The 24,403-nt window shown below is 37.8% G+C and overlaps 2 protein-coding genes and 1 pseudogene across 3 annotated transcripts; 1 reads left to right on the top strand and 2 right to left on the bottom strand.

Moving 5' to 3' along the window:
* Positions 1 to 1,657: 1,657 nt before the first annotated feature.
* LOC130735561 (uncharacterized) lies at positions 1,658 to 4,844 on the bottom strand. 2 transcript variants are annotated; one of them, XM_057587502.1, is made up of 9 exons: positions 4,524 to 4,844; positions 4,365 to 4,407; positions 3,560 to 3,641; positions 3,439 to 3,472; positions 3,325 to 3,357; positions 3,111 to 3,191; positions 2,997 to 3,024; positions 2,180 to 2,244; positions 1,658 to 1,875 (listed from the first exon to the last, which is right to left on the bottom strand). In XM_057587502.1, the coding sequence occupies exons 3-9, from the start codon at positions 3,634 to 3,636 to the stop codon at positions 1,768 to 1,770; spliced, it is 426 nt and encodes a 141-aa protein (XP_057443485.1). In that variant the 5' UTR covers positions 3,637 to 3,641; positions 4,365 to 4,407; positions 4,524 to 4,844; the 3' UTR covers positions 1,658 to 1,767. The 2 variants fall into 2 exon arrangements, with proteins under 2 accessions (XP_057443485.1, XP_057443486.1); XM_057587503.1 differs by having other exon boundaries at positions 1,662 to 1,900; positions 4,365 to 4,835.
* Positions 4,845 to 5,441: 597 nt separating this feature from the next.
* LOC130736857 (uncharacterized) lies at positions 5,442 to 8,216 on the bottom strand. Its single transcript, XM_057588634.1, has 4 exons — positions 8,199 to 8,216; positions 7,223 to 7,795; positions 6,765 to 6,836; positions 5,442 to 5,801 (listed from the first exon to the last, which is right to left on the bottom strand). The coding sequence occupies exons 1-4, from the start codon at positions 8,214 to 8,216 to the stop codon at positions 5,700 to 5,702; spliced, it is 765 nt and encodes a 254-aa protein (XP_057444617.1). The 3' UTR covers positions 5,442 to 5,699.
* Positions 8,217 to 16,290: 8,074 nt separating this feature from the next.
* LOC130736856 (uncharacterized) lies at positions 16,291 to 24,280 on the top strand (annotated as a pseudogene).
* The last annotated feature ends 123 nt before the right edge of the window (positions 24,281 to 24,403 follow it).

Raw genomic sequence — 24,403 nt, 5'->3', positions numbered from 1 at the left:
CTAAGATATGAGAAAAGAATAGAGACAATAATTAGTATAATTTGATAAATTAATTTGATTTTTTTTATCAATTGATTTTTTTCATACAATAACTACATGGAGTAAGAAAGTTACAACTACTTTTGTTGTAACAAATTTAATGCCAAGAAAATCATGATGAAATTATAATAAGTATAATTTAATTCAATGGTTTAATTAAATCATAATCCCAATACATCTAAAATAATTTAATATGTCCTATGGAATTTTGGAAATGATATTAAGATTAATATTAATATTACTTATTATATTCTATAATCCTAATAAAATTATCAAGCATATCATGTGTATTTGCGTAACTAATATTAAATTTTTTAATTAGTGTTAAATAATATTAACTAAACAGCAAAAAAATTATTAATGTGTAAGTGAAAGGGTTAGTAGAAAATTTATTGCGGCATTCATATTAAATTTAATGTTAAAATTCACAAACTTTAATTGATAAAAAATGATAATAATAATTATTTATATATTTTATAAATCTGATAATAGTTTCCATGTCTTATGAAATTTTGTAACTGATATTACTATAAGTCTATAACTCTCAAAATATTTATCATGTCCTATGGACTTTGTAACTTATATTTTTATTTTTATTTGATGTGTAAATACTATTAACTAAATAAAAAAATATAAAATTTATTATTGCATTCATGTCATATTTAATGTAAAAATCCCAAAATTTTAGAAATACAGAATATTTTATCATGTTTAATGAATTTTGTCATATTCAATTTTTTAATATTAATATTAACTGATATATTCTAAAGAACTTCAAAAATTTATAATATCCTATGCAATATCATAACTTATATTTACCATTTACTTTGATGATTAATTTTAACTTTTTTATAAAATTTAATGTTAAAACATCCACCTTTATTTAAAAAAAATTAATTGTTATATTCTATAAATTTAAACTAATTGATCATCTCTTATGTTTTTCTCATGTACCCAAAAAAGATGATCATTTCTGATAAGTATTTTATTACAAAAATGAAAGGAAAATAATTGTAGGAAAAATGGTTAGTGGAAGAGTGCGAACGTTAAGAGCCACACGCTTGAGGCAGACCTTCGCCCTTCATATATATTCACATATATTTAATCATTAAATATATAGTAAGATATATTTTACTCATAAAATTATTTAACAAACTAAAAATAAGAGTAAAAATATTAGGAATTCTAGACTATTAATTGTATTGATTCAGAAATAATTATTTTGAAACTATTTGGAAAAATTTAAGAATCCTGAAACTTTGTATTTTTCCAATAAAAAAATACTAAAATTGTATTAGGTTATATTTTTTCTTGTTTTCCAATGAAGAAAAAAAGAGAGTATATTTTTTTCTTCAAACATCAAATTGAGTTAACCACTATCCTTATAATTAACCACAAACTAACTTTACCATTTAACCAAAAAACACTAATTAGCCACTTACAAAAAATGATATAGTTTACTGTTAACCTCTTAGGGTATGTTAAAATCTACCTTTCAATGATAAAGTTGTATCTTTGTCAATTCACTATGAATAACCCAATAAATATTTGAATATAAGGGTATGCATTGCAATGGTGGCTAGACAAACTAAGAAAGCTCAAACTTTATGATGCAATAACATGATGTTCATAGCATACCCTTAATTTAAAAAAAATAGCAAGTAACTCTTGGTAACATATCAAGATAGTTTAAGGGAAAAAAAAGTCATTTACGACACTATTGTTGTCCTACTTCTTAGAATCGTCCTTTTTCTTTTTCCTCTTCCTTCTCTTCTTCCTCTTCATCCTCTTCAATAGGAGTTGTACCACCTGGCTTAGGTCTTTCCCTTTCCCACTCTTGTTACATTCAACAACAAATCAGCTTGTGTATTAAATGGCCACAAATAGAGAAGAAAAAGAGTTAGATTAGAGAGTTACGTGTAATTGTTGTAGTGGGAAGGTTTTATTGGAATTGATATCAAATTTAATGTTTAAACTGTCAACTTTTATTTTTTTTGAGTATTGTATAAATCCTAACTAATTAATCATGTCCTATGGATTTCCTTAACCAATTTTAATTACTAATATGTACTGTAACCACTAACCACTAAATTTTTCAATAAACACAATAAGCACATGTAAATTAAAAAGAAGATTTTACCTTTGACCTTATAAGAGAGCTCTGCATTGAAACTTGTAAATATATGGCAATTCTTGGCCTCCTCACTGCAAAATTGAAAAGAATATATTTTTAATAGAAAGTAGAAGAGAGGTTGTGTAAATAATTAGGAGAGAATCAATTGAGATAACAGTAGAAAATGAGGAGAAAATAAAATGGATTATAGTCTTGGGGAACTTCTTGAGTCAGGGGACCGGGTACTTCATAAGATGTCATTTTTGAAATCATTCATTGCGCTCTCACCAAATCCACCTCGAAAAGTTGCTAATATCACTAAATGAACTTGCAGGTAATGAATGAAAAAACCACAATTATCAATCCTACTTGTTCTCTGACTTCCTCGGGTTTGTCTATATCATCATCTGGTAAATTGCTCCACAATTTTCCAATTTCCACATCACACACTGAAGTCTTGGCCATTCCATCCTTAAAGCAATATATATATATAATTTTAGAGATGTACATAGACATCCTTTTATGCATATAGAAATTCAGCAATCGTAAGATTCCAAAGTTACATGATCTTTGAAATGCAAAATCATTTCTATTAAGAACAAATATTTATCCCTATTCTATTGAGCATGACAGAGACAAAGGTTCTTCTCAACAATTAAGAGAGATTATAAACTGAAGCAAAGCTTATTAGTTTCTTGCTAATTTGCTTAATAATGACATGCCATAATATGGCTAAGAATGCAAATCTATTTATCTAAATAACCATCCAAGCCATAGCTATAGACCATTGATTTCATTCTTATAATAAAGAAAACATAGAACAATGCAAATAATGAAGATTTACCATATGATTTTGGACTTTGGAGTGACACCTGGAAGAGGAAAATATTGATAAATATGTGGCCACATTAGGGTGCGACTTGCAAATTAAAAATATTTGAATAGGCATTGAACTCACCAACTTGTAAGAGATGAACAAAGATGTTTGAGCTGGTATCTTTTTTTGTTCAAAGAAAATTAACCTCTCCACATAAAAGGCCTATATTCAGGAGACATCAGCACCCATTTAATAAAAAAAACTTCAATAGCAAAACAACTATTATCAAACGTTCGACAAATCAGTAGGTGGAACTGAAAAAGATCAAAGAAGGAAAATAAATGAGGACTCTTACCGGAGCGGAAGAGGACAATGAGGAACACGTCGTCTCATAACGAAAATAAAAAAGGAGAAATCAGTGTGCCAAAGTCAAAATGCAGAAAAAAGGTGCAAAATGAATGGTTCTTACCGGAGTAGAAGATGACATCTGAGAAGAACATAGCCTGAGAAAGAAATGTCAAGTTCAGAATAACCATGAAATTAGAATAACTGAAAATAGAAGGAAGAATGCAGAAAAAGAAAGTTCTTACCCGATGAAAGGTGAAAGTTTAGTGTAACGTTGCAGAGAAGAAGAAATGGTCGAGAGGACTTTATGCCTTCCTTTCATTTCTTCTAATAAAAATATTTATGAGTACAAAAAAAAACATCAATCAGAATTTTGGAACACATCCCATCACTTGAAAAACGTCAAAGGAAACATTTGAGGAAAATTTTAAGAGGAACACGTACATAAAATGGATAGTGAGATCTTCAAATGTAGATCTCTTTTGGAAAAGATAGTTACTGACATTTGAGGAAAATTTCAAGAGGAACACCTACAAATTCATGATAAAAAGAGGAGGTGAGAACACCAAAATGCTAAATCTGATTGGGTAAAGAAACCGAGAAGGGGGAAATTTGGTGTTAAGTAGAGTGGCAATGTTACAACGGAAAAAAAAGCATTATTCCAATAGAAAAAAACAGCCAACTACATATATCTTTGTGCATATGCAGACAAAAATGTTGGGCAAAGAAGGAAAACTAATCCTAAATCAAGCAAGCCAGTAGAGAGAATGCAAGTGGAAGAGGTAGATGTGTCAAGAAGTTAACAACTCTGAAAAATTGGAAATTCTAATCCAGACTCTGGAAAGTGTCCCAAAGGGATGAAAAAATCCGAATTTTTTTATTCAAACAATTAGAACTACATATCATTCAGCTGCAGCGCTATACCAACTGAAAAAATAAAAGAAAAAGGGAAACACCCAAACAAAAATAAACAAATTGAAAGAGGGGGAAAAATGAGAGAAGTGATTGACTTAGAGGGAGAACAGGGGCATATATGAGAGGAAGAAGGACCTTAATAGGGGGTATGTTGTTCTTCCTTCTCAAAGCAGCTTCTCTGTAAGAGATAGTTAAAGAAATCATCGAGTTATGGAGATGAAGATGAAAGAAACATTTGCATGTCACGCTTACTGGCCATGGCGAAATTGACGTCGAGAGTGTTGTCGATCTTACTGCAAAATGGAGAACGGCGCACAGGGGATCACCAACAGCCAAAACCCTTAACAATTGACTCAGATTCTGATTTTTAACGATTATTTCTAAGAAGGAGGGCAAGGCTCCACATTTAATTTCTCCTCCAAGTGCCTCTCTCTTTTCCCTTTCAGTTTCCAGTAACGGAGCGATTGAAAATACGAAAGGTTGTCGAATTTGGTGAGAGAAAATGTGATTGCGGATGAATAAACGGTTGAGATTGCATCTTTGGAAGATAATATTTAACCTTACCAAAATACCCATACAGGAAATTAAATTGTAGTGCAATGGAATATTGAATTACAAACTTACCCTCTAGGCTGCCAAAACTTTGCTTTTATATATAGTATAGTATAGTATAGATAGATAGATAGATATAGATAGATACACTCACACTCATTATTATTCCATCTCATTTTCATGCACTTTTTATTTCTATTTTATTTTTCAATCACATCATACTTCCCATTATGCTATTGGTGTGGGATGAAATTTCTATCTCATGCTAAGTGTGGGACGAAATTGGGCACTGAAAGTTTTTTTTCCAAAAGCCATCTATTACACCTTATGAGAAAAGCTAATGGCATGGTTTATAACCACTACCCCGTTTCATATATTATTACTTTTTCATAGTAGAACAAAAGAAAATCTCGTGCATACCAAACCAATGGAAAAGGATACAAGCCACAATGCATTAACAGAAGAAAACTCCACTAATATCAAACGTGTGCACATCTAAAATAGATCTTTTCGGGTCACTAGGAAACTCTGTAAAGAACATGACATTTCAATGCAGAAGACATTAATATTGTACTAGTTCTCAAGCACAACTAAAAAAGTTGTCAAGATGACATTTAGTTAGTTGGTTAATGTAGTTAAGAAAGTTGCACCGCTAATCAGTTAGCTGGTTAATTTAGTCCCGATGCATGTATCATTTCATTTCTACTTGATGAATTCAGTTCACTCTCCTGTCATCTGAAAAAACTACCAGGGACCATATTCTTCACTTTTATCTCGTACTAGAGCTAAATTCAATACTTTACAAGGGCGTGCGATCCATACAATATACAATTTATAAAGCACAGTAAAAGCAACGCAAAGAATAGAACACCACCACCACTTTATAAACAAAGGTTGCTAAAGATTGATAGTGCAATATCAGGTATCTTCAGCTCCAATATCTGTGTTCACTTCAGCTCCAACATCTGCGTTCTCTTCAGCTCCAATATCTGCGCTCTGAGCCAATGTATCTCCCAGTGACTGAAGCAAATCAACAATGGATTAGCAAAATCTTCTATAATAAATCAAACTATGCATTAAAATAAATCCCATAAATATAATTCAATTTGAACTTTAACTAGCCAAACCATGTTTAAGAGTTCGTAGATGAAACGGAATAAAAACTAACAGATTCTAGGAGAAGTTCAATCCCAGAGCAAAGCACTCCGGGAATTTAAGAAACAAGGATAATGGCTAACATCAATAAGTTTCTAGGCTGACAAACATAGGCACAAATTCAACCCTGGAAATGAAAAAATACCCACTTCAATTTAACTAGCATAAAACATGGAAAAAATTTCATGTCTAGTTTAAGAGAATGCTTCTACACCTCAAGCATTCAGCCAGAAAAGGACTTCATTAGCCAGTGATATATATAGTATAGCATTTTATACCTTTGCTTGTTTGAATTTTAAAAATATTGACAGAAGAGCATGGAGTAATTTATAGAAAAATTAGACACTTTGGTCCTTTATAGCTTACAGTTTCAATCTTTTAACATAAAATGCCTCTCTAGGGTTTATGCAGCGTCTAATGCTTCATAGTAGAGGACTCTACAATAGTGCCTCTCCTTTATCAGACTAACTTTGAAACGGTTTTAAACCTCTACCAAATGGGGTTGAAACTGAAGTATGATGATAAAAGACAAAATCAGATAAAGTGTTTGATAGTGACGAAAGGATATCTTAACCAAAACGCAAGGTTGATTTCCCAAGAGCTACCCCCAAATGTTACAAAAGAGATATGTATAATATATCACATTTCATCTCACCTAACAAATCAGTTGCTCTAGTATAAATCAGAACTAAGTACACAACTCAGCAAAAGAATGGAACAGACAAAGAACATTCTCTATGTATAGCTAAAATGGATTCCTTGGCAATAAACATACAGAGGAAATTGCATTGCAAACTAAAGTTTGTTAGAAGAAACAAAAATTCTCACCTCAGGATAGCAGTTTTGACGCACAATTGCCTGCTTGTTTATATTCACATACACCTCGCACGACACTGTCGCCTGCATTCAGCACACACAATACTTCAGGTACAGAGGTTTAAAAGCAAACAGAGCACTCACATTCATCAAGTCAACAAATGAAAATCATAAAAACAACCACAAGCCAAGTCACAGTAAAAGAAACTTCAGAGTTCAAACAATGTCAAAGCCTCATCAAATTCACCAATACCCACATCAAATTTTACCCAATAAAGCATGTTGCAAGCTAATCAAATTTAGACAAACTCAAACGAAATTGAATCAAAAAATCAATGCAACATAAATTCACAAGGTACCATCAAGCTTCAAATTCACCAATTCTCACATACCCACATCAAATTTTAGCATCTTTCAAGCAAATAAAAAAAAATGGAACTTAAATTCACAAGTAAAGGTACTACTACTACCTTCAAGGGAACATCGAAGAAGAAAAGCCCCAATTTCCCATCAACACGCGTTTCAGTGTCAAAAGGAATCACACCCTTGGCGATATCTTGTAGCAAGTAGAAAGCATCATAGATGACCTCAAACCCATCAACAGTAAGCACGGCGTCGACGTAAGACGATCCACGCGCTCTAATTCGGCCACCGTCGGAGGAAGACACGAACCCTAGCTGGCGGCCGCGGTAGCCAACAGCGACGGCGAGGGAGTCGTAGGATAGGGAGAAGAAGTCCCTGTTGCGAACTTGAACTCTGACGGAGAACGAGAGGTCAAGGACGGGCTTCGGGTTGACCCGGATCCCGATGTGGTTGATTCCGACTCGGATGAGGCGGACCTCCGGGTCGGATGGGTAGAGGAAGAAGGCGGCGGAGGCGATGAAGAGGAGGAGGATGAGGGCGGTGAGGAGGCAGGAGGTTGTGGTGGTGCGGCGGCGGTGGTGACGGCGGTGGTGGTGGTAGGTTGGGAGGAGAACGACGACATTTTGGTGGGGGTAATTGTTGTAGGGAAGGGTCTCGCATGGTTCCTTTGTTTCAGTGTCCTACGACTCCGGACCACCACGTATTTCATATACAGCCAAATAAATACGAACCTTGCTTAATATTTAATTAATTAATTCCTCTATTTACTCTTTCATTTTTATACGTCACTTTTATTTTATTTTAAAAAAAAAGTTTGTTAATTTTTTTAAAATTATTGTTAGAATTAAAAAACTTACAAGTTTCATTAATTTATCTATACTTTAAATAAGCTTAAATGCTTTTGATTGTAATGATTTTAAAAATGTGTGATTTTGGTCTTATAGTATTAGTTGCTTTGGCTAAGTTATTTTATTCTACTTTTAAAATTGAACATATATGGTCGATGTAAATCATAATTTTTTACATGAATGATATAGTAAGAGAAATATAATAGTGTAACCCAAATAAACTATTCATCTTCACCTTTATTCTATCATTCATCTTTATCTTCATCTTCTTCTATATAATCCACTTCAACTCAACCAAAACTTACGCAAACACTCCCACTCAACCCATAACCTTAAACCACCAGAGAACAAGAAACTTTAATCCCTTAATTCCTCACACAATCATCCAAACAGAGCGGTGGCTCGTCTGGGAACAAAGAAACCATATATCCATTCATTTATACAATTGCTAGTGGTAAAAGTTTCGCATTGTAGCATATTTTAAATTTTCACCTCCTAGTCTATTATTTTTGCTTTTGAGGAAAATATGAGAAGAGAACAAATGAGATCTCTGAAAAGGGGAGGCAAGGAAGTCGTAGAAATGTTGAAGAGGAGACAACTCACTCTTGAACTTAAGACTAAAACGCTAACGCTATAATAATTATAAAAATAGCAACCTTTCGCCTTATAAAATAAATCAAGTTTACTTACCAATAAAATCAAGCAGCAACGGCAACTGATCGAGAACCCGAACTGCTTGACTGACTCCTTCATATACATTCTCGATTCAACGGACCGCAGCGCAACGACTAGTATCTAACTTGGAGGAGTTTTGTGGTGGTGCTACGAGATGGCGATTTATCGTATAGAAGAATAGATCTGCAGACCTATTGATTGACCATAGATGCGAATCGATCGACCGCAATGAGACAACTCTTTCTTGAACTATATAATAAAAATTAAAGATCTTCCCCTCCACACCAATCACAAGTTTTTCTCCATTCCTCTCGTATATCATTGTACACATAGAAGAGAGAAGTAGGAGATATGGTTTGTGTTTTGATCTTCTAATATAAGAGATAAAAAGAGAAGGATCAAAATCCTCTCTTTCAAATAATATTTCATTTTCTGTCCAAACCAACAAATTTATAACATGTCAATTAAGAAATATATGAAAATAACATTTATAATATTATATGAGTGATTTTTAATTGACTTAACACAATTTCATGGTTTTTTTTTGAAAGTCACAATTTCATAGTTGAGCCCGAGAAAACATCATTTTGAGATGAAAGATGTTGATTCTGAAGAGAAAGTGAGTAAATTGTGATGAATTAAAGAGAAAGGTTCTGCTTCTCTCAATTAAAGAAAAAGGTTTTTTTTTGTTACATCTGAAAAAAAAAAAGAGAAAGGTTATGTGTAAACATCAATATATTAAAGTTGCAAAAACATAAAATAAAAAATCTTTAAAATAGGATAGGAGTGTCTTTTTAGTCTTTATCAAGATTCAAAAAATCCAATGGCTTCTTTTGGGGATTGGTGGTTTTTAATTTCTTGCGCATTGAGTAATTTAACAACTCTTCACCAAGAAAAAATAAAAATCATTTGCCAACTTGAACATATGATTATCTTCAAAAAGAATTTTGGTCAACATGATAGATTATCTTCAATTCCTATCATACGGAATACCGCTAAAATCACACGCCATTCAAATCCTATCCGAGCCGTTTTGTACATGTGTGAACCAAGTACATCAATGATCAAACATGTTCACTAACATGTAAACAAGTATAATACCTTTTTTAATTTTTTTTCACTTTCCAATTTATGGTTGAATGTGGATATGCACAAATCCCCTAATATACTCTCATTGCCCAAATCATATTTTTAAAACTTCTTACATTTTCAATTCTATTTTTTCAGCTTCAAACTATTCTGATGATCATGTTCGTGGATATGAATCTTATGATCTCGTTAAATGCTCTCCTTTCTCCTTTTAATTATGCACATCAAAATAAATACAAGCACATAGACTAGTGATTCCTCCAAAAGGGTGTATGATAATGTAGATTGTAGAGGACCAAAATTTATCCACAAAATTGAAAACTTGTGTCATGAAACTATTATGCAAAGAGTTTAATTTGTAAGATAAATGTTATAGGAATGATTTTATATTATTATTTCTAACGCATCTTTTTATGCAAGAGCCCGTTTAAGTTTGTTTGTTTCGACTTGAAATGTAGAGAATGCACAGACTTATTTACTGTGAACACCTAATTTTATCCTACCCTTTTTATCTTTTACTAATTATAATTTTGTTCAAATTTCTCTCATTTCAATTTTATAAAAAAAAAAAGAAAAAAAGCTTTTAAGTGCATGCGCATCACTTGTCTTGCATGCTATGTCCTAGCTAGGGGTGTACAAGACCCGGCCCTACCCGCCAACCCGTCCCAACCCAAGCCTTTAGGGCTGGGTTCAACCCGGCCCGATCATTAAAAGAGACCGGGTTCGGGTTGATCTTCGAGTTACCCGACTTCGGGTAGGGTCGGGTTCGGGTTGACACTCGGGTCACCCGGCCCGTCCCACATATATATTTTATAAAATTTTAATTTGTTATAATGATTAAAATGTGATACATGGTGCTCAAATTTATCTTATACCATGTAGATGAGATTAAAATGTTTAACATTTACCTTATGAATTAAATAAACGTTGGTCAAACTATGAACACTTTCATGCTCTAACAAGAGAAAATCATGTGTGTGTATTATGCATATGTGAGACAAGTGAAAAAATGATCAAACAAAATGTAAACATCTCAAGTGAAATAGATTATGAAAGAATTGGATCCTTTCAACTTATTTCTTCTAAAAAATAGTTCCAACTTATAACTCTTTTAGTATGTTATTATCTTTAAATTTTACAATTAGTATCAAATAGTCTTAAACTTATTGTCTCTCGGGCCAACCCGGTCCCGTCCTACATAGACCCGTCCTAAATTGGACCCGCATAATGTTGGGTTGCTTCGGGTCTAGGGACGGGTTAGGGTCTATGAATTGACCCGATCAACATTTAGGGCCGGGTTAGGGTTAACCAAAACCCGTCCCAACCCGTCCCTTGTACACCCCTAGTCCTAGCCTTGAGGCCTAAAGATATGCTGGTGAAGTTGAAGATTTGCTGTTGAAAATTTGGATCTCATCAAATGCTTTCCAAACTACTTGCAACCACTAGTAAGCATATCCTGGAAGCATTTGAAGAAAAGAATAGAATGAAAAATACGTGGGAATGGAGGAGCAGCAAAATTTCAAGTTGGCATAGAATCCAAGGAGTCCAATCCCATTGTTCAAAAGGTCCAAGTTTGCTGCTTCAAGCAGCTCCATTGTCAAAGCTTTGCAGCATACCAGATCAAGAAACCAAAGTCAAGGAAATCAAGCTAAGAATTAAATGCACCGTTTGCTATTTTGGCAATTTTCTGAACTCCTTCTTCTATATAAGCAGTAGTCATCAAGTGAAAAGGGGACAGTCAGAACATGGAGAAAAAATTTAAGAACATAGAGTGTTGAGAGTGAAATAGACAGTGCGGAAGAAGAGAGCTTTGTCACAGATCCAGTGGAAAGAAAACAATTGCAAACTGGTTCTATCATCAAGTAATTGTTGTCTTTCTTCATTCTTTTATCTCATCTTTTGCACAAATTAATGTAACACTGCAAATTCATTTATGTATCTCTGTGATTTTAATCTCAATATGCGGCCCTTGTGACTAAAAATTTTGAGCATAAATAAGAAGGCCCTTCTCCTTTCTTCTTTTCTCCCTGAACGCTGCCCCCCCTCTTAATTTAAAGGGTTAATCCTCTACTTGGTCCCTGTGGTTGTGTGGCCGTCTGAAATTAGTCCCTCCCCGGAAAATCTGAAAATCTAAGTCCTCGCGTTTGAAAAAGTGTGTGTAGCAGGTCCTCGCCGGAGGGACTAATTTCCACACACTTTCCAAACCCGAGGACTTAGATTTCTAGGGAGGGACTAATTTCAGACGGCAACACAACCACAGGGACCAATTAGATGATTATATTAGGACAGGTTTTAGTTATTTCTTTTTATTTGATAGATTTTTACTTGATATCTTTTAGTTGTTATACATTGTTAAAAACAAAAAAACAAAAAAGAACAAAGTGAGCCAGGTAAGTCGCGCACAGTAGAAATTCTTTTCTTAGTTTCAATATTCAATCCTTATCATGTTTCTTGAATCAGCAAAAATATTAAAAAGGGTATTTAATTAGCAAATTAGTTAATATTACTTAAATAATAAAAAATACCAAAATAATTTGTGGGGTGAAACAAATATTTTCAAAGCTATAATATTTTGTGTATCAAAAAAAAAAGCTATAATATTTTGCACAATTAATTAGAGGCACCGTTTTTTATAAACGAACACTGTGGGGTGCTAATACCTTCCCCTCGCGTAATCGACTCCCGGATCTGGATTTGGTTTCAAAGACCATTCTCTTTTATGGGTTTTCCAATGTTTTCCATGTTAATAAATATTGGTGGCGACTCTTCTGATTTCAAAACTCTTATTCGCCGTCCCGCTGCGACCCCGGTTGCGACAGATGGCGACTCTGCTGGGGACAATTTCGAGAGTCAAGCCTAACTAATTGATTGTGCAAAATTGCTAGCTTTCTCTATATTTGTTTCACCCCTCTCTTTTCGCTTCATATTTATTTACTCTTCTGTATATAGTCACTATTTTACTGTAAATATTTAATGTGGCATGAGGCACTAGGGTGGATGACTAATGAGATGAATTGCCTGTTGTATATGTGTATTTGTTCTTTTTTTTATTGCAGATGGGGTAGTTTCTTTTTTTTTCTAGTTTTTAGAATGGTTCTTAAAGGTTTGTATGCTCCTTACACACACTTCCACTAATACATGCTTCGCACACACTTTAGGCTCTATACCCGAGTCTTGAAAAACCTTAGGATTAGAGGGGTCTCGATGTTATCTTGTGGAGTTCCTATATGGGGCTTCCCTGATAGTCATTGATTCTCCACTTAGATTGTTACTGGCATTATGATACTGCTATTTTGTGACCATTTCTCAATGGTTCCTGTGGTGGGTCCTGATGTTAGGCTCTTATCTTCTAAGATAGGGGCAATCTGGGGACCTTTATAGGGAGTCTAGACCTATCCTTTAATTCACTGTTGTAGTACAACCTTAGCTTGCCACCTATATTAGGGTTTATGTCCTTAGAAAGTACTCAACCGTAGGGGTATCACCCTGTTTAGGTACAAAAGGAGCATAACTCTATTCCTTGATGTCTCCGATTATCATCTATTCATGCATTTCACTCATATACCATAACCTTTCATCTTTAAACTTTCTATTACTCTTTAAAGAAAAGGATCATTATCCCGTGGTTGAATATTTCACACTTGCATCTTATGCAAAAAAAAAAAAAAAAAAAAATTCGCATGAAACCATCCATCATTATGCATCGTTCCCAAATTTTATAAAATGTGGTTTTAAAAAAGGGGGATCGATCCTTTTTTCTTGTTCCAAATGACCATCTTGCATACATGAGCATTTAACATGCGCCTTATACTAATTCTTTTTCTTAGGTGATTAGCGTCGAGCTTTGGCAGTAAGAAGATGGAACTTACTGGGTGCACTAGCAATGTCAATGGTGATAAAAAGAGTGTCAGAGTGACCGCAAGTGTCGGATCTTTGGGCAGTTTACAAGAAATAACCAAGTTAATGCCTCAAGAGCATCGAAAGTCCTTCAACAGGAAATATGGGAGACTTTTAGATTTATTGTCCATTCGAGTAGAGGAAAGTGCACTGACAGCTTTGGCCCACTACTGGAACTCTTCCCTGAGGTGCTTTGAATTCCCAACGTTTGACATCACTCATACTATAGAGGAGTATGCTAGCATTCTAGATATACCTATGAATGAGGGAGGTGCCTATTACTTTCCAATGGATCAACCGCCATCTGAATCAAAAGTGCGTGAGCAGTTCAAAGGATTGTTGGGGTTGTCCGAAAAGCAGTCAAGAATGTCGGGGCACACTGGGTCTCGAGGTTTGAATAGAGCTTGCTTGGAAGATCGCATGGCATCGCTGGCACAACACAATGAATGGGAAGGCTTTTCCAAGATCCTTGCTTTGGAAATTTATGGCTTGGTGTTGTTTCCTTCTGCGACTGACATAATTGATTTGGCTGCTATGGATGTCTTCTATTCAGTGGAAGATAAGGCTAGAAACCCTGTCCCGACAATTTTAGCTGAAACCTTCTTGACATTAACTTTCTGCCACCGGAAAGGAAAAGGGAAGCTCCACTGTTGTCTACAACTTCTTTATGTGTGGGCAATGTCACATTTGCTAGTGGGAAAGCAGATATCCAGGGGGTCAAAAGCATTGAATGTATTTCGACACCTCACAATAAAGTCAAATGACGAGCGTGGATGGAGGAATGAGTTTGAAAGTGCTGAAGAAAACCAGTTTCTTAGATGGGTGTCCCCTTGGTACGATTCAAAGCAAGGGAAAGTCATCATTTTCAGCTGTGGGGAATTCCCCTATGTACCGCTCATGGGGCCCAAGGGTTGTGTAACATACACACCGGCGGTTGTGCTAAAACAGTTTGGCTGGACACAAAGGAAGCCACATCCAAAACAAATTGCGGGGTTCCATTTCTGGTACAAAGACGACACAAGGGCCATGCTAAAAAGGGTAAAAGAGGCCTGGAAGAGCGTGCGATGGGTAGGGAAAGAAGAGTTGGGAAATATGTTGTTAGCAGATGCTCAAATGTACAAAGCCTGCCGTAATGCAAGAGGAGTGCGCAGTCACCTTCCGACTGAACCTTCAAAGGAAAAAGAAGATTCCTCGTCAACACAGGAGATGGCTGAGCAAGTAGACCTCTATAAGACCCAAGTGGAGAAGTTGCTCGAGGAGAAGCAAGATGCACATGATGAAATCGAGTATCAGAAAAGGAAGTATGAAACCTTAAGAATCAGGAAGAGCCTTCTAGAAAGGGACTATGAAGAAACTACCACAAGGCTGAGAAAGGGGAAGGCAGTCATGACTTCTGGGGGAACGAGAAAGATGAAGGAGAAAATGAAAATTTTGTCCCAAGAAAATGATGACCAATGGAAGAAGAAATTCATGGACGAAAAACGGGCTCGAGAGAGATTGGAAGAAGAAAATCAAAAAGAAAAACAAGAATTTCATAGACTCCAGGGCGAATACAAGATAGAAAGGTCAATCAGAAAAGAGTTAGAATACTCTTATGATCATCTAGAAACCCAAATGAATCAAGCCAAACTCGAGCGTAGTGAAGCCTATGACGAGTCTGTAAGAACTCGCCACCAGAACCATGTGCTTGCAGAAAAACTTAAAAGATTGCAGCTTGAAAAGTCTCAGAAAGAAGCTGAAGCCTTTGAATGGAAGACGAAGTGCCAAGAACAGAGGTATGAGACTGGAAAATGGTGGTGGTTATACCAGACAGTCATAGATGGGCTTAATGAGCAGGCTCCAATGTTCATTGACTACTGGGAAGAAGCAGAGTTAGACCGTGCCAATCCTTGCAAAGTCTTCCCTCCAGGTATCAATGGATTAGTGGACTACTGCGGAAGCATAGCAAGAGGCTTGAAGAGGAAGAGGACCTAAAGAGAAAGAATGGTTGAAGCTCATAAGAAACCAAACAACAAGATTTGCTTGTTTTTTAATGAGGCCTATATGTATCAGACATCTTTTATTAATGAAGTATTCAGATTCAGTGCTACTGCTATTTGTTTGTCAAAGACATTGCTAGTGTTCTCAGGGTACTTTTCCTTGTGGAGAGACATTTGTCCTCCCCTGGATGAGCGACCAACCATATTACGGTCTTATGAGCCTACTACTCTCTGATTGGATGTGGGTCCATCTCCACGCTGCCAAAGCAACAACGTTAATCTTCAAATGACTAGCCATAATAATCAAACAATAAAAATAAATAATGTTTTAAATATGGAGGGGAATGAGTTAATAAAAACAAAAACTTATGAAATTTTTACATTAAATCTAAACAGGCTGTATCCCCGACATCCTTATTGGACTCGTTCCCGAGCCAGGATCATGGATGAGCAAGAGCAAATCAACACAGAGCTAAGAGACAACATGACTCAAATCAAGGAGCAAATGTCTGAGTTCATGGAAGCTATCAAGGAAGCTATCAGAAGAGACAGAGAAGAGGAGACCAAGGAAGGAGTGAAGGGCCGTCGTCCACTCCCGAGTTTCCACCTGGCTTCTTTCCTTTACATGTGCATGCTCAAGGGGTCCATCCGCAAGGGATAGTTATGCCTCTAACAGTACACCCGAACATGCCCTTCCAGCAAACCTCCCAGTCTCACCAAGTCCAATTCCCGCCTTACGGCCTCCCTCCTGGTTATGCACCCCCAGTTGTTGTCAATCAAACAGATAGTAATCCACCAACCACTACTCAAGTAAATCCTACCCAATATCAAGGCCCATCAGTCAGTAACATCGAAGCGCCACAAGTTCACATACCTTTCCCATCTGCGCCTCCACATGCTGCTATGCCAAGCCACTTGCCACCTCTAAACACTTATCAACAAGATATATCCCAAGCATATATCCCTCACAACTCACTGAACATCCCTCCACCACATACCCTCAACCTCAGTGCCCAAGGCAATCCGCCAACACCTCATGCCGCTTTTCCGCCAAACCACTTTTCCGAAGATGGTCAATCCAAAGAAAGGCTACAGTTACTCGAAGAAAGGATGAGAGCTGTGGAAGGTGGAAATTATGGTTTTAATGATGCAACAAATTTATGTCTGGTCCCAGATGTTGTGATTCCACCAAAGTTTAAGGCTCCGGAGTTTGAAAAATACAGGGGCACCACATGTCCAAAAAGTCATCTAACCATGTATTGCAGAAAAATGGCCGCATGTGCCCATGATGAGAAGTTATTGATTCACTTCTTCCAGGATAGTTTGGCTGGAGGAGCCTTGAACTGGTACATGCATTTGGAGCGTACCCGCATTCGTAGTTGGGGAGACTTGGCTGATGCATTCTTGAAACAGTACAAGTACAATGCTGACATGGCCCCTGATAGGATGCAACTCCAGAACATGCTGAAGAAGGAAAGCGAGACTTTCAAAGAGTATGCCCAGCGATGGAGAGAGTTGGCCTCTCAAGTTGAACCTCCCCTGTCTGAAAAGGAGATTGTGTCAATGTTTATTGATACTCTCCAGTCACCCTTTTACGATAGAATGGTCGGAAGTGTGTCGTCTAACTTCTCTGACATGGTCATCATAGGGGAAAGAGTGGAGAATGGCATGAGAACTGGAAAGATTACGACAAGTCCTCTCACAACAAGCAATGTAAAGAAACCTTTTGTGGGGTTTGCAAAGAAGAAAGAAGGAGACACCAATGCTGTTATGGCTCATCAAGGAGGATATTCTCAGTGGAAAACTGACCAAAGGCCTACCAACTTCTACCAAGCCCCTAACATACCTTAGATCCCTTACCAATACATAGTCGCAGCCACACAATCCACTTACCCACAACCTCATCAGCCAATAACCCCATACACCGTGACCCAACCAGCTCCACCACAACCGCCCAACTTTGTACCACCTCAACAAAACCCACCTCAAAACCAAAACTTCATACTCAACACAAACCAAAGGAATGGGGAAAGGAATCAGGTCCGTTTTGACCCAATTCCCATGTCCTACACCGAGCTCTTGCCACAGCTTATCCAAGGATCTCTTGTAACTCCTTACCCATTAAAACCAGCTCAACCACCATACCCGAGGGGGCATGATGCAAACACCTGATGTGACTATCATGCTGGGTACATTGGCCATTCCACTGAGAATTGCATGTCGTTGAAATATAGAGTGCAGAAGTTGATTGATGCCAAGCTATTGAATTTTTCTGAAAAGCCTAACATTGGGACTAATCCATTGCCCGGCCATGGGAGCTCTAATGTCAGTGCAATAAGCGAAAACTCTGAAAGGTATCTAATCAGAAAGGTAGAGGAAGTCAAAACTCCGTTGAGCGTTATATTTGCTGAGATGTTCAAGAGGGGCATTATCAATGGTAACCTTGATGAGAGGCAAATTTGTGGGTTGCATCCTGGCGCCGACCATCCAATAGAAAAATGTAGTGAGTTCAAACAAATCTAGCAAGATCTCATGGATTGTAGGCTTGTGCAAGTAGGGAAATCTGAGGCAGAGCATGAGGTGGCGATGAATGATGGGCAAATACCAATTTTCCCGAAGCCGTTGGTAGTCCACTACACCAAGAGTGTAATTACTTCTATTTTAAATGACCTGAAGCCCATTACGGTACAAGTACCAACGATGCTGAAAAGAAAAGAAACATCACAAGGGCATGAAGAACTGTTTGTCGGCAGCTCTTTGACTGCTCCGACTCCTACTGGTCCTAAACCGATCGTCATCCAGTTACCTGCTCCATTCCCTTTCAAAGATACTAAAGCTATACCATGGAATTACAATGCCAAGATCATTGGCGGAAGTCCTCCCAAAGAACCTAGCTCTGAGACCTCATCAGTCACAAACATAGTTGGTGTCGGGGGAATGACACGAAGCGGTCGTATTTACACCCCTGAGGAACTTGGAAAAAAGCATGCAACTGAACCTGAGAAGTTTGAAAAAGGGAAAAGCAAAAAGGATGAGGGTATCATCGAGGAAATGATCCGTGAGAAGGAGCCGAGAAAAACAGTCTCTGATGAGGAAGCCAGTGAATTCTTGAAGTTTGTCAAGCAAAGCGAATACATGGTGGTTGATCAGTTGAACCGCCTCCCTGCAAAGATCTCACTGTTGGCGCTGTTAATGAATTCAGAACCTCACAGACAAGCATTGATCAAAGTTTTGAATGAAGCCTATGTCATCCACAACATCTCGGTTGACAAATTTGAAGGCATTGTTGGAAATATTACAGCCAATAACTACTTAACCTTTACTGATGATGAAATACATGTGGAAGGGGCAGGACACAACAGAGCCCTATACATTTCAGTGAAGTGTAAGCAATACATTCTCGGAAAGGTGTTGGTTGATAATGGCTCCTCACTCAATGTGATACCAAAATCTACATTTCAAGTGAACTTTCAAGTGATGGATATCACACCTGCCTATAGTTGTTTGTTAGGAAGGCCGTGGATTCATGCTGCTAGGGCTGTGCCATCAACACTTCACCAAAAGATCAAGTTCGTCATCAATGATAAGTTGGTTGTTGTCTCGGCAGAAGAGGACTTATTGGTGAGCAAGCCGTCATCAACCCCATACATTGAAGCAGCGGAAGAGGCTCTGGAAACCTCATTTCAGGCCCTCGAAATTGTCAATGCAACATATGTGGGCGAGGAAATGTCGGTCATAAAGGCACATCCATCAGATGCTTTTTTGATGGTCGCTAAAGTGATGCTAGAAGGAGGATACCAACACGGTCGTGGGCTTGGAAAATATGGGCAAGGTATTACTGAATTCCCAATGCTGATTGGAAATAAGGACCGATATGGGCTCGGGTACAAACCCACAAAAGCTGATAAAATGAGAATCACCATGGAAAAAAGGGAAAGAAGACTAGCCAGGTTGGAAAACAGGGAATCAAGGACTGAGGGGGTCTCTATTTGCGATCTATTGGAGATCTTTCAGAGTGCTGGTTTTGAATTTCTCAGTCCAGTGGCTGTCGCAGAAGAAGATGTTCTGGAAGGCCAACATATTGATCTGATCCATCTTTGCGCACCAGATGTAGAGCTCAGTAATTGGGAGGCTGTTGAACTTCCCATGGTTTACAAGTCTATGCCAAAGTAATTGCATAAGTGTTTATCCTATTGCTCTGCCCAAGGCTTAGGATGTTTTATGTAAAATGGCTTTGCAAAACTTTAAATGTTTTTTTGTATGTCGGGCTAATGTGTTTCCGTTTTAATGAATGTCATCAATAAAATCCATTTTGAATTTTCTATCAACCTCTTCTTTTGTCATGCTACCCAACTACTATTTAGGGGTGCACATGGGTTGGGTTGGATGGATTTTGGTTAAAATAAAATCTGAACCGATCAAAATTGTCTGGGTTGGGTTGGATTTCACGAATTTCTTCTTCGGACCCGATCCGAACCAACCCGACGAAGTTCGGATTGGGTTGGATGGATTGATTGGGTCATTATATTAAAATAATAATATATCTGAAATATTAAAAAATCTTGCAAATATTATTATAAATTCAGAAAAAGTTATAAAAAATATTAAATATGTTATAATATTAAATAGCATGAAAATGACACAAAAAGTTATACCAAATAGCATGAAATAATATCACATAAATGACATATAACCAAATATCATGAAAACATAAAACTTCATTACCAAATGGCATGAAACAATCTAACATAAATAGTACCTAAAAGTGAAACGCAACACTAAATATCATGCCATGACACTTAAAACTTAGATGTCTCCAACATGTCAAATAATATATATAGACATGTAACAAATAACTACAAACAAATACTCTAAGTTCAAATATGACAAATAACTACAAATACTTAAGTCTCAAAGTTTCAAAAAGTCATCATTCCAACACTAGCAATCCAAGTATGAGTAAAATTATAAAAATAATTATTATTATATGTATGGATTCTGGGTTGGGTTGGATAGATTTGAACTGAATCCGAAATCCGATCCGAACTTGGTTGGGTTGTAGTAAAATCCATCAGATTAACTCGATTACCCGATCCAACCCGCATTTTTTCTATTGGATCAGATTGGGTTGGACGGGTTCATTGGATCTACCCGGCTCATGTTCACCCCTACTACTATTGATCATTTATTTATTTCCTATCCTCTTTTGTTTACATTTGAAATTCATGCAGAGTGGATAATGATGTCCTTGAAAATGACAATGCTAGTATTGCAACCCCTGATTTTGGTTGTACCATTAATCAAGCTGATGACGATTTGGAAGACCATGATGAAGTCCCCCCAGAGCTTTTAATATTAATGGAGCAAGAAGCTAAAAAGATTCAGCCTCACGAGAAACAAATTGAGATGATTAACCTGGGCACCGAAGTAGATAGAAAAGAAGTCAAGGTGGGAACTTCTATGAAAGAAGGTGAGCGTAACAAGCTGATCAGGCTCCTGCACGACTACAATGACGTATTCGCATGGACGTACCAAGACATGCCCGGTCTAGACACCAGTATAGTGGAACACAAATTGCCACTAAAGCCTGAATGTCCCCCAATCAAGCAAAAGTTAAGACGGATGAAGCCATAGGTATCATTGAAAATCAGAGACGAGGTAAAAAAGCAGTTTGATGCAGGTTTCCTCGCTGTGGCCAAATACCCTCAGTGGGTTGCCAATGTCGTCCCAATCCCTAAGAAAGATGGGAAGGTGCGGATGTGTGTCGACTACCGGGATCTGAATCGAGCTAGCCCTAAGGATGATTTTCCACTACCTCACATTGATGTCCTGGTGGACAACACAGCTCAACATCAATTCTTCTCCTTTATGGACGGTTTCTCTGGGTACAACCAAATCAAGATGGCTGCTGAAGATGTAGAAAAGACCACATTCATTACACCGTGGGGAACCTTTTGCTATAAGGTAATGTCATTCGGGTTAAAGAATGCTGGAGCAACCTACCAAAGGGCCATGGTGGCTTTGTTTCATGATATGATGCACAAGGAGATTGAAGTTTATGTAGACGATATACTTGCAAAATCAAAGACAGAAGAAGACCATGTCATTAATCTACAGAAGCTCTTTGAACGCTTGCGGAAGTTCAGGCTGAGACTAAACCCTGCAAAATGCACTTTCGGCGTGAAATCTGGAAATCTGTTAGGCTTTATAGTCAGTCAGAAGGGGATAGAGGTTGACCCTAACAAAGTTCGAGCCATTCAAGAGATGCCAACCCCTCGCACAGAAAAAGAAGTTCGTGGATTTCTTGGGAGGTTAAACTACATAGCTCGATTCATAGCCCAATTAACTGCCACATGTGAGCCAATCTTCAAGCTATTGTGCAAAAGTCAACCCACAGAATGGAACGACGAGTGTCAAAAAGCTTTCGATAGAATAAAGCAGTACCTGCAAGATCCGCCAGTCTTGGTACCACCAGTCGCAGGTAGGCCTCTCATCATGTATCTCACAGTACTTGACGAATCCATGGGTTGTGTTCTAGGCCAACATGATAGTTCCGGAAGGAAAGAGCATGCTATATACTACTTAAGCAAAAAGTTTACTGATTGTGAATCAAGATACTCACTGTTGGAGCGAACATGTTGTGCTCTAGCTTGGGCTGCCCGCCGTTTGAGACAATACATGCTCGTCACACTACTTGGCTGGTGTCTAAAATGGACCCGATCAAGTACATTTTCGAAAGCCCGCTCTTACTGGAAGGATTGCCCTGTGGCAAGTTTTGTTGTCTGAATACGACATCGTGTATGTTACACAAAAAGCAATCAAAGGCAGTGCTCTCGCAGATTTCTTGGCTCACCTGCCTGTGGATGATTATCAGTCAATGCAATGCGACTTCCCAGATGAAGACATAATGGCACTCTTTCAAGGGAAAAACCCTTCAGAACAAGATAAATGGATCCTATTGTTTGATGGTGCTTCCAACACAATGGGGCACGGAATTGGAGCCATCCTAATTTCTCCTGAGAACCAATACATTCCAATGACGGCCAGGTTGTGTTTCGACTGTACCAACAACATAGCAGAGTATGAAGCATGTGCTATGGGAATCAAAGCGGCCATAGAATCTAAGGTAAAGATTCTCGAGGTTTATGGTGACTCAGCCCTAGTTATCCATCAATTAAAGGGAGAATGGGAGACTCGTGATGCCAAGTTAGTCCCTTATCAAGCCCACATCAAAGAGTTGTTGGAGCGGTTCGACGAAGTTACTCTCCACCATGTCCCTCGTGAGGAGAATCAACTGGCTGATGCCCTAGCCACCTTGTCCTCAATGTTTGAGATAAGTCGGGAAGGGGAAGTACCACTCATAAAAATCCAAAGTCGAGATCAACCGGCATATTGTCAAGCTATAGAGGAAGAACCCGATGGAAAACCTTGGTATCAGGACATCAAAAGCTATATCCAAAGCAGGGAATATCCTTCAGGCGCTTCAGAAAATGATAAAAGAACCCTAAGGAGATTGGCAATGAGTTTCTTTCTTGATGGAGATGTTCTCTATAAGAAAAATCTTGATCTTGTTCTCCTCCGGTGCGTTGATGCAATAGAAGCACAAAGAATTATCAATGAAATTCATGAAGGCTCTTTTGGAACCCACATGAACGGGCATGCAATGGCAAAGAAGATCTTAAGAGCTGGCTACTACTGGTTGACTATGGAAATAGATTGCTTTAATCATGTGAAGAAGTGTTATAAATGTCAGGCATACGCCGACAATATTAATGCTCCGCCGGTGCCTCTGAATGTCCTAACAGCACCTTGGCCATTCTCAATGTTGGGCATGGACGTGATTGGACCCATTGAACCTAAAGCATCAAATGAGCATCGTTTTATCTTGGTGGCAATCGACTATTTCACCAAATGGGTCGAAGCAGCCTCATATGCAAGTGTTACAAGGAATGTGGTGGTGAGATTCATCAAGAAAGAGTTGATTTGTCGATATGGGCTCCCAAGTAAGATCATCACTGATAATGGCACTAATCTGAACAACAATTTGATGAAAGAGTTGTGCGACAATTTCAAAATCCAACATCATAATTCCTCCCCATATCGCCCAAAGATGAATGGGGCAGTTGAGGCTGCTAATAAGAACATCAAAAGGATCATCCAGAAAATGGTGGTTACCTACAAGGATTGGCATGACATGCTCCCCTTTGCCTTGCACGGATATCGCACCTCAGTGCGCACTTCAACCGGAGCAACCCCGTTCTCCTTGGTGTATGGAATGGAAGCTGTCCTCCCAGTTGAAGTTGAAATCCCTTCATTGAGAGTGTTAATGGAGGCTAAGTTGGAAGAAGCGAAATGGGTCCGAGCTCGGTATGATCAGCTAAATCTCATCGAAGGCAAGAGACTAAATGCATTGTGCCATGGTCAGCTATACCAACAGAGGATGAAGCGAGCCTTTGAGAAGAGGGTCCGCCCCCGAGAATTTCAAGAAGGAGACTTAGTCCTCAAGAAGATCTTGCCCACTCAAAAGGATCATCGTGGAAAATGGACCCCAAACTATGAAGGGCCTTATGTTGTAAAAAGGGCATTCTCAGGAGGCGCTCTGGTCCTCACTAACATGGACGGCGAAGACCTGTCTCACCCCATCAACTCTGATTCGGTCAAGAAGTACTATGCCTAGAAAAAAAAATTGAAAAAAATAAAAAGCTCGCTAGATCGAAAACCTGAAAAGGCGGTCTAGGCAAAAATTAGAGCGACCTGGTGGGTTGAAAACTCGAACGAGCGACCCAGGCAAAAATTAAGG

This window comes from Lotus japonicus, chromosome 2, assembly GCF_012489685.1.
Source record: "Lotus japonicus ecotype B-129 chromosome 2, LjGifu_v1.2".
NCBI lineage: Eukaryota > Viridiplantae > Streptophyta > Magnoliopsida > Fabales > Fabaceae > Lotus > Lotus japonicus.
This window is presented reverse-complemented; position numbering and strand designations above follow the sequence as displayed.

Excerpts from the sequence above, each read along its gene's own strand:
- LOC130735561 (XM_057587502.1), bottom strand. The coding sequence starts at position 3,636 with ATGAAAGGAAGGCATAAAGTCCTCTCGACCATTTCTTCTTCTCTGCAA. Across the intron at positions 3,025-3,110 it reads TGTTCATCTCTTACAAGTTG|GTGTCACTCCAAAGTCCAAA; the intron begins GTGAGTTCAATG and ends TTCCTCTTCCAG. Across the intron at positions 1,876-2,179 it reads GCTCTCTTATAAGGTCAAAG|AGTGGGAAAGGGAAAGACCT; the intron begins GTAAAATCTTCT and ends GAATGTAACAAG.
- LOC130736857 (XM_057588634.1), bottom strand. Across the intron at positions 6,837-7,222 it reads TCTTCGATGTTCCCTTGAAG|GCGACAGTGTCGTGCGAGGT; the intron begins GTAGTAGTAGTA and ends TGCTGAATGCAG. Across the intron at positions 5,802-6,764 it reads GTCAAAACTGCTATCCTGAG|TCACTGGGAGATACATTGGC; the intron begins GTGAGAATTTTT and ends GATTTGCTTCAG.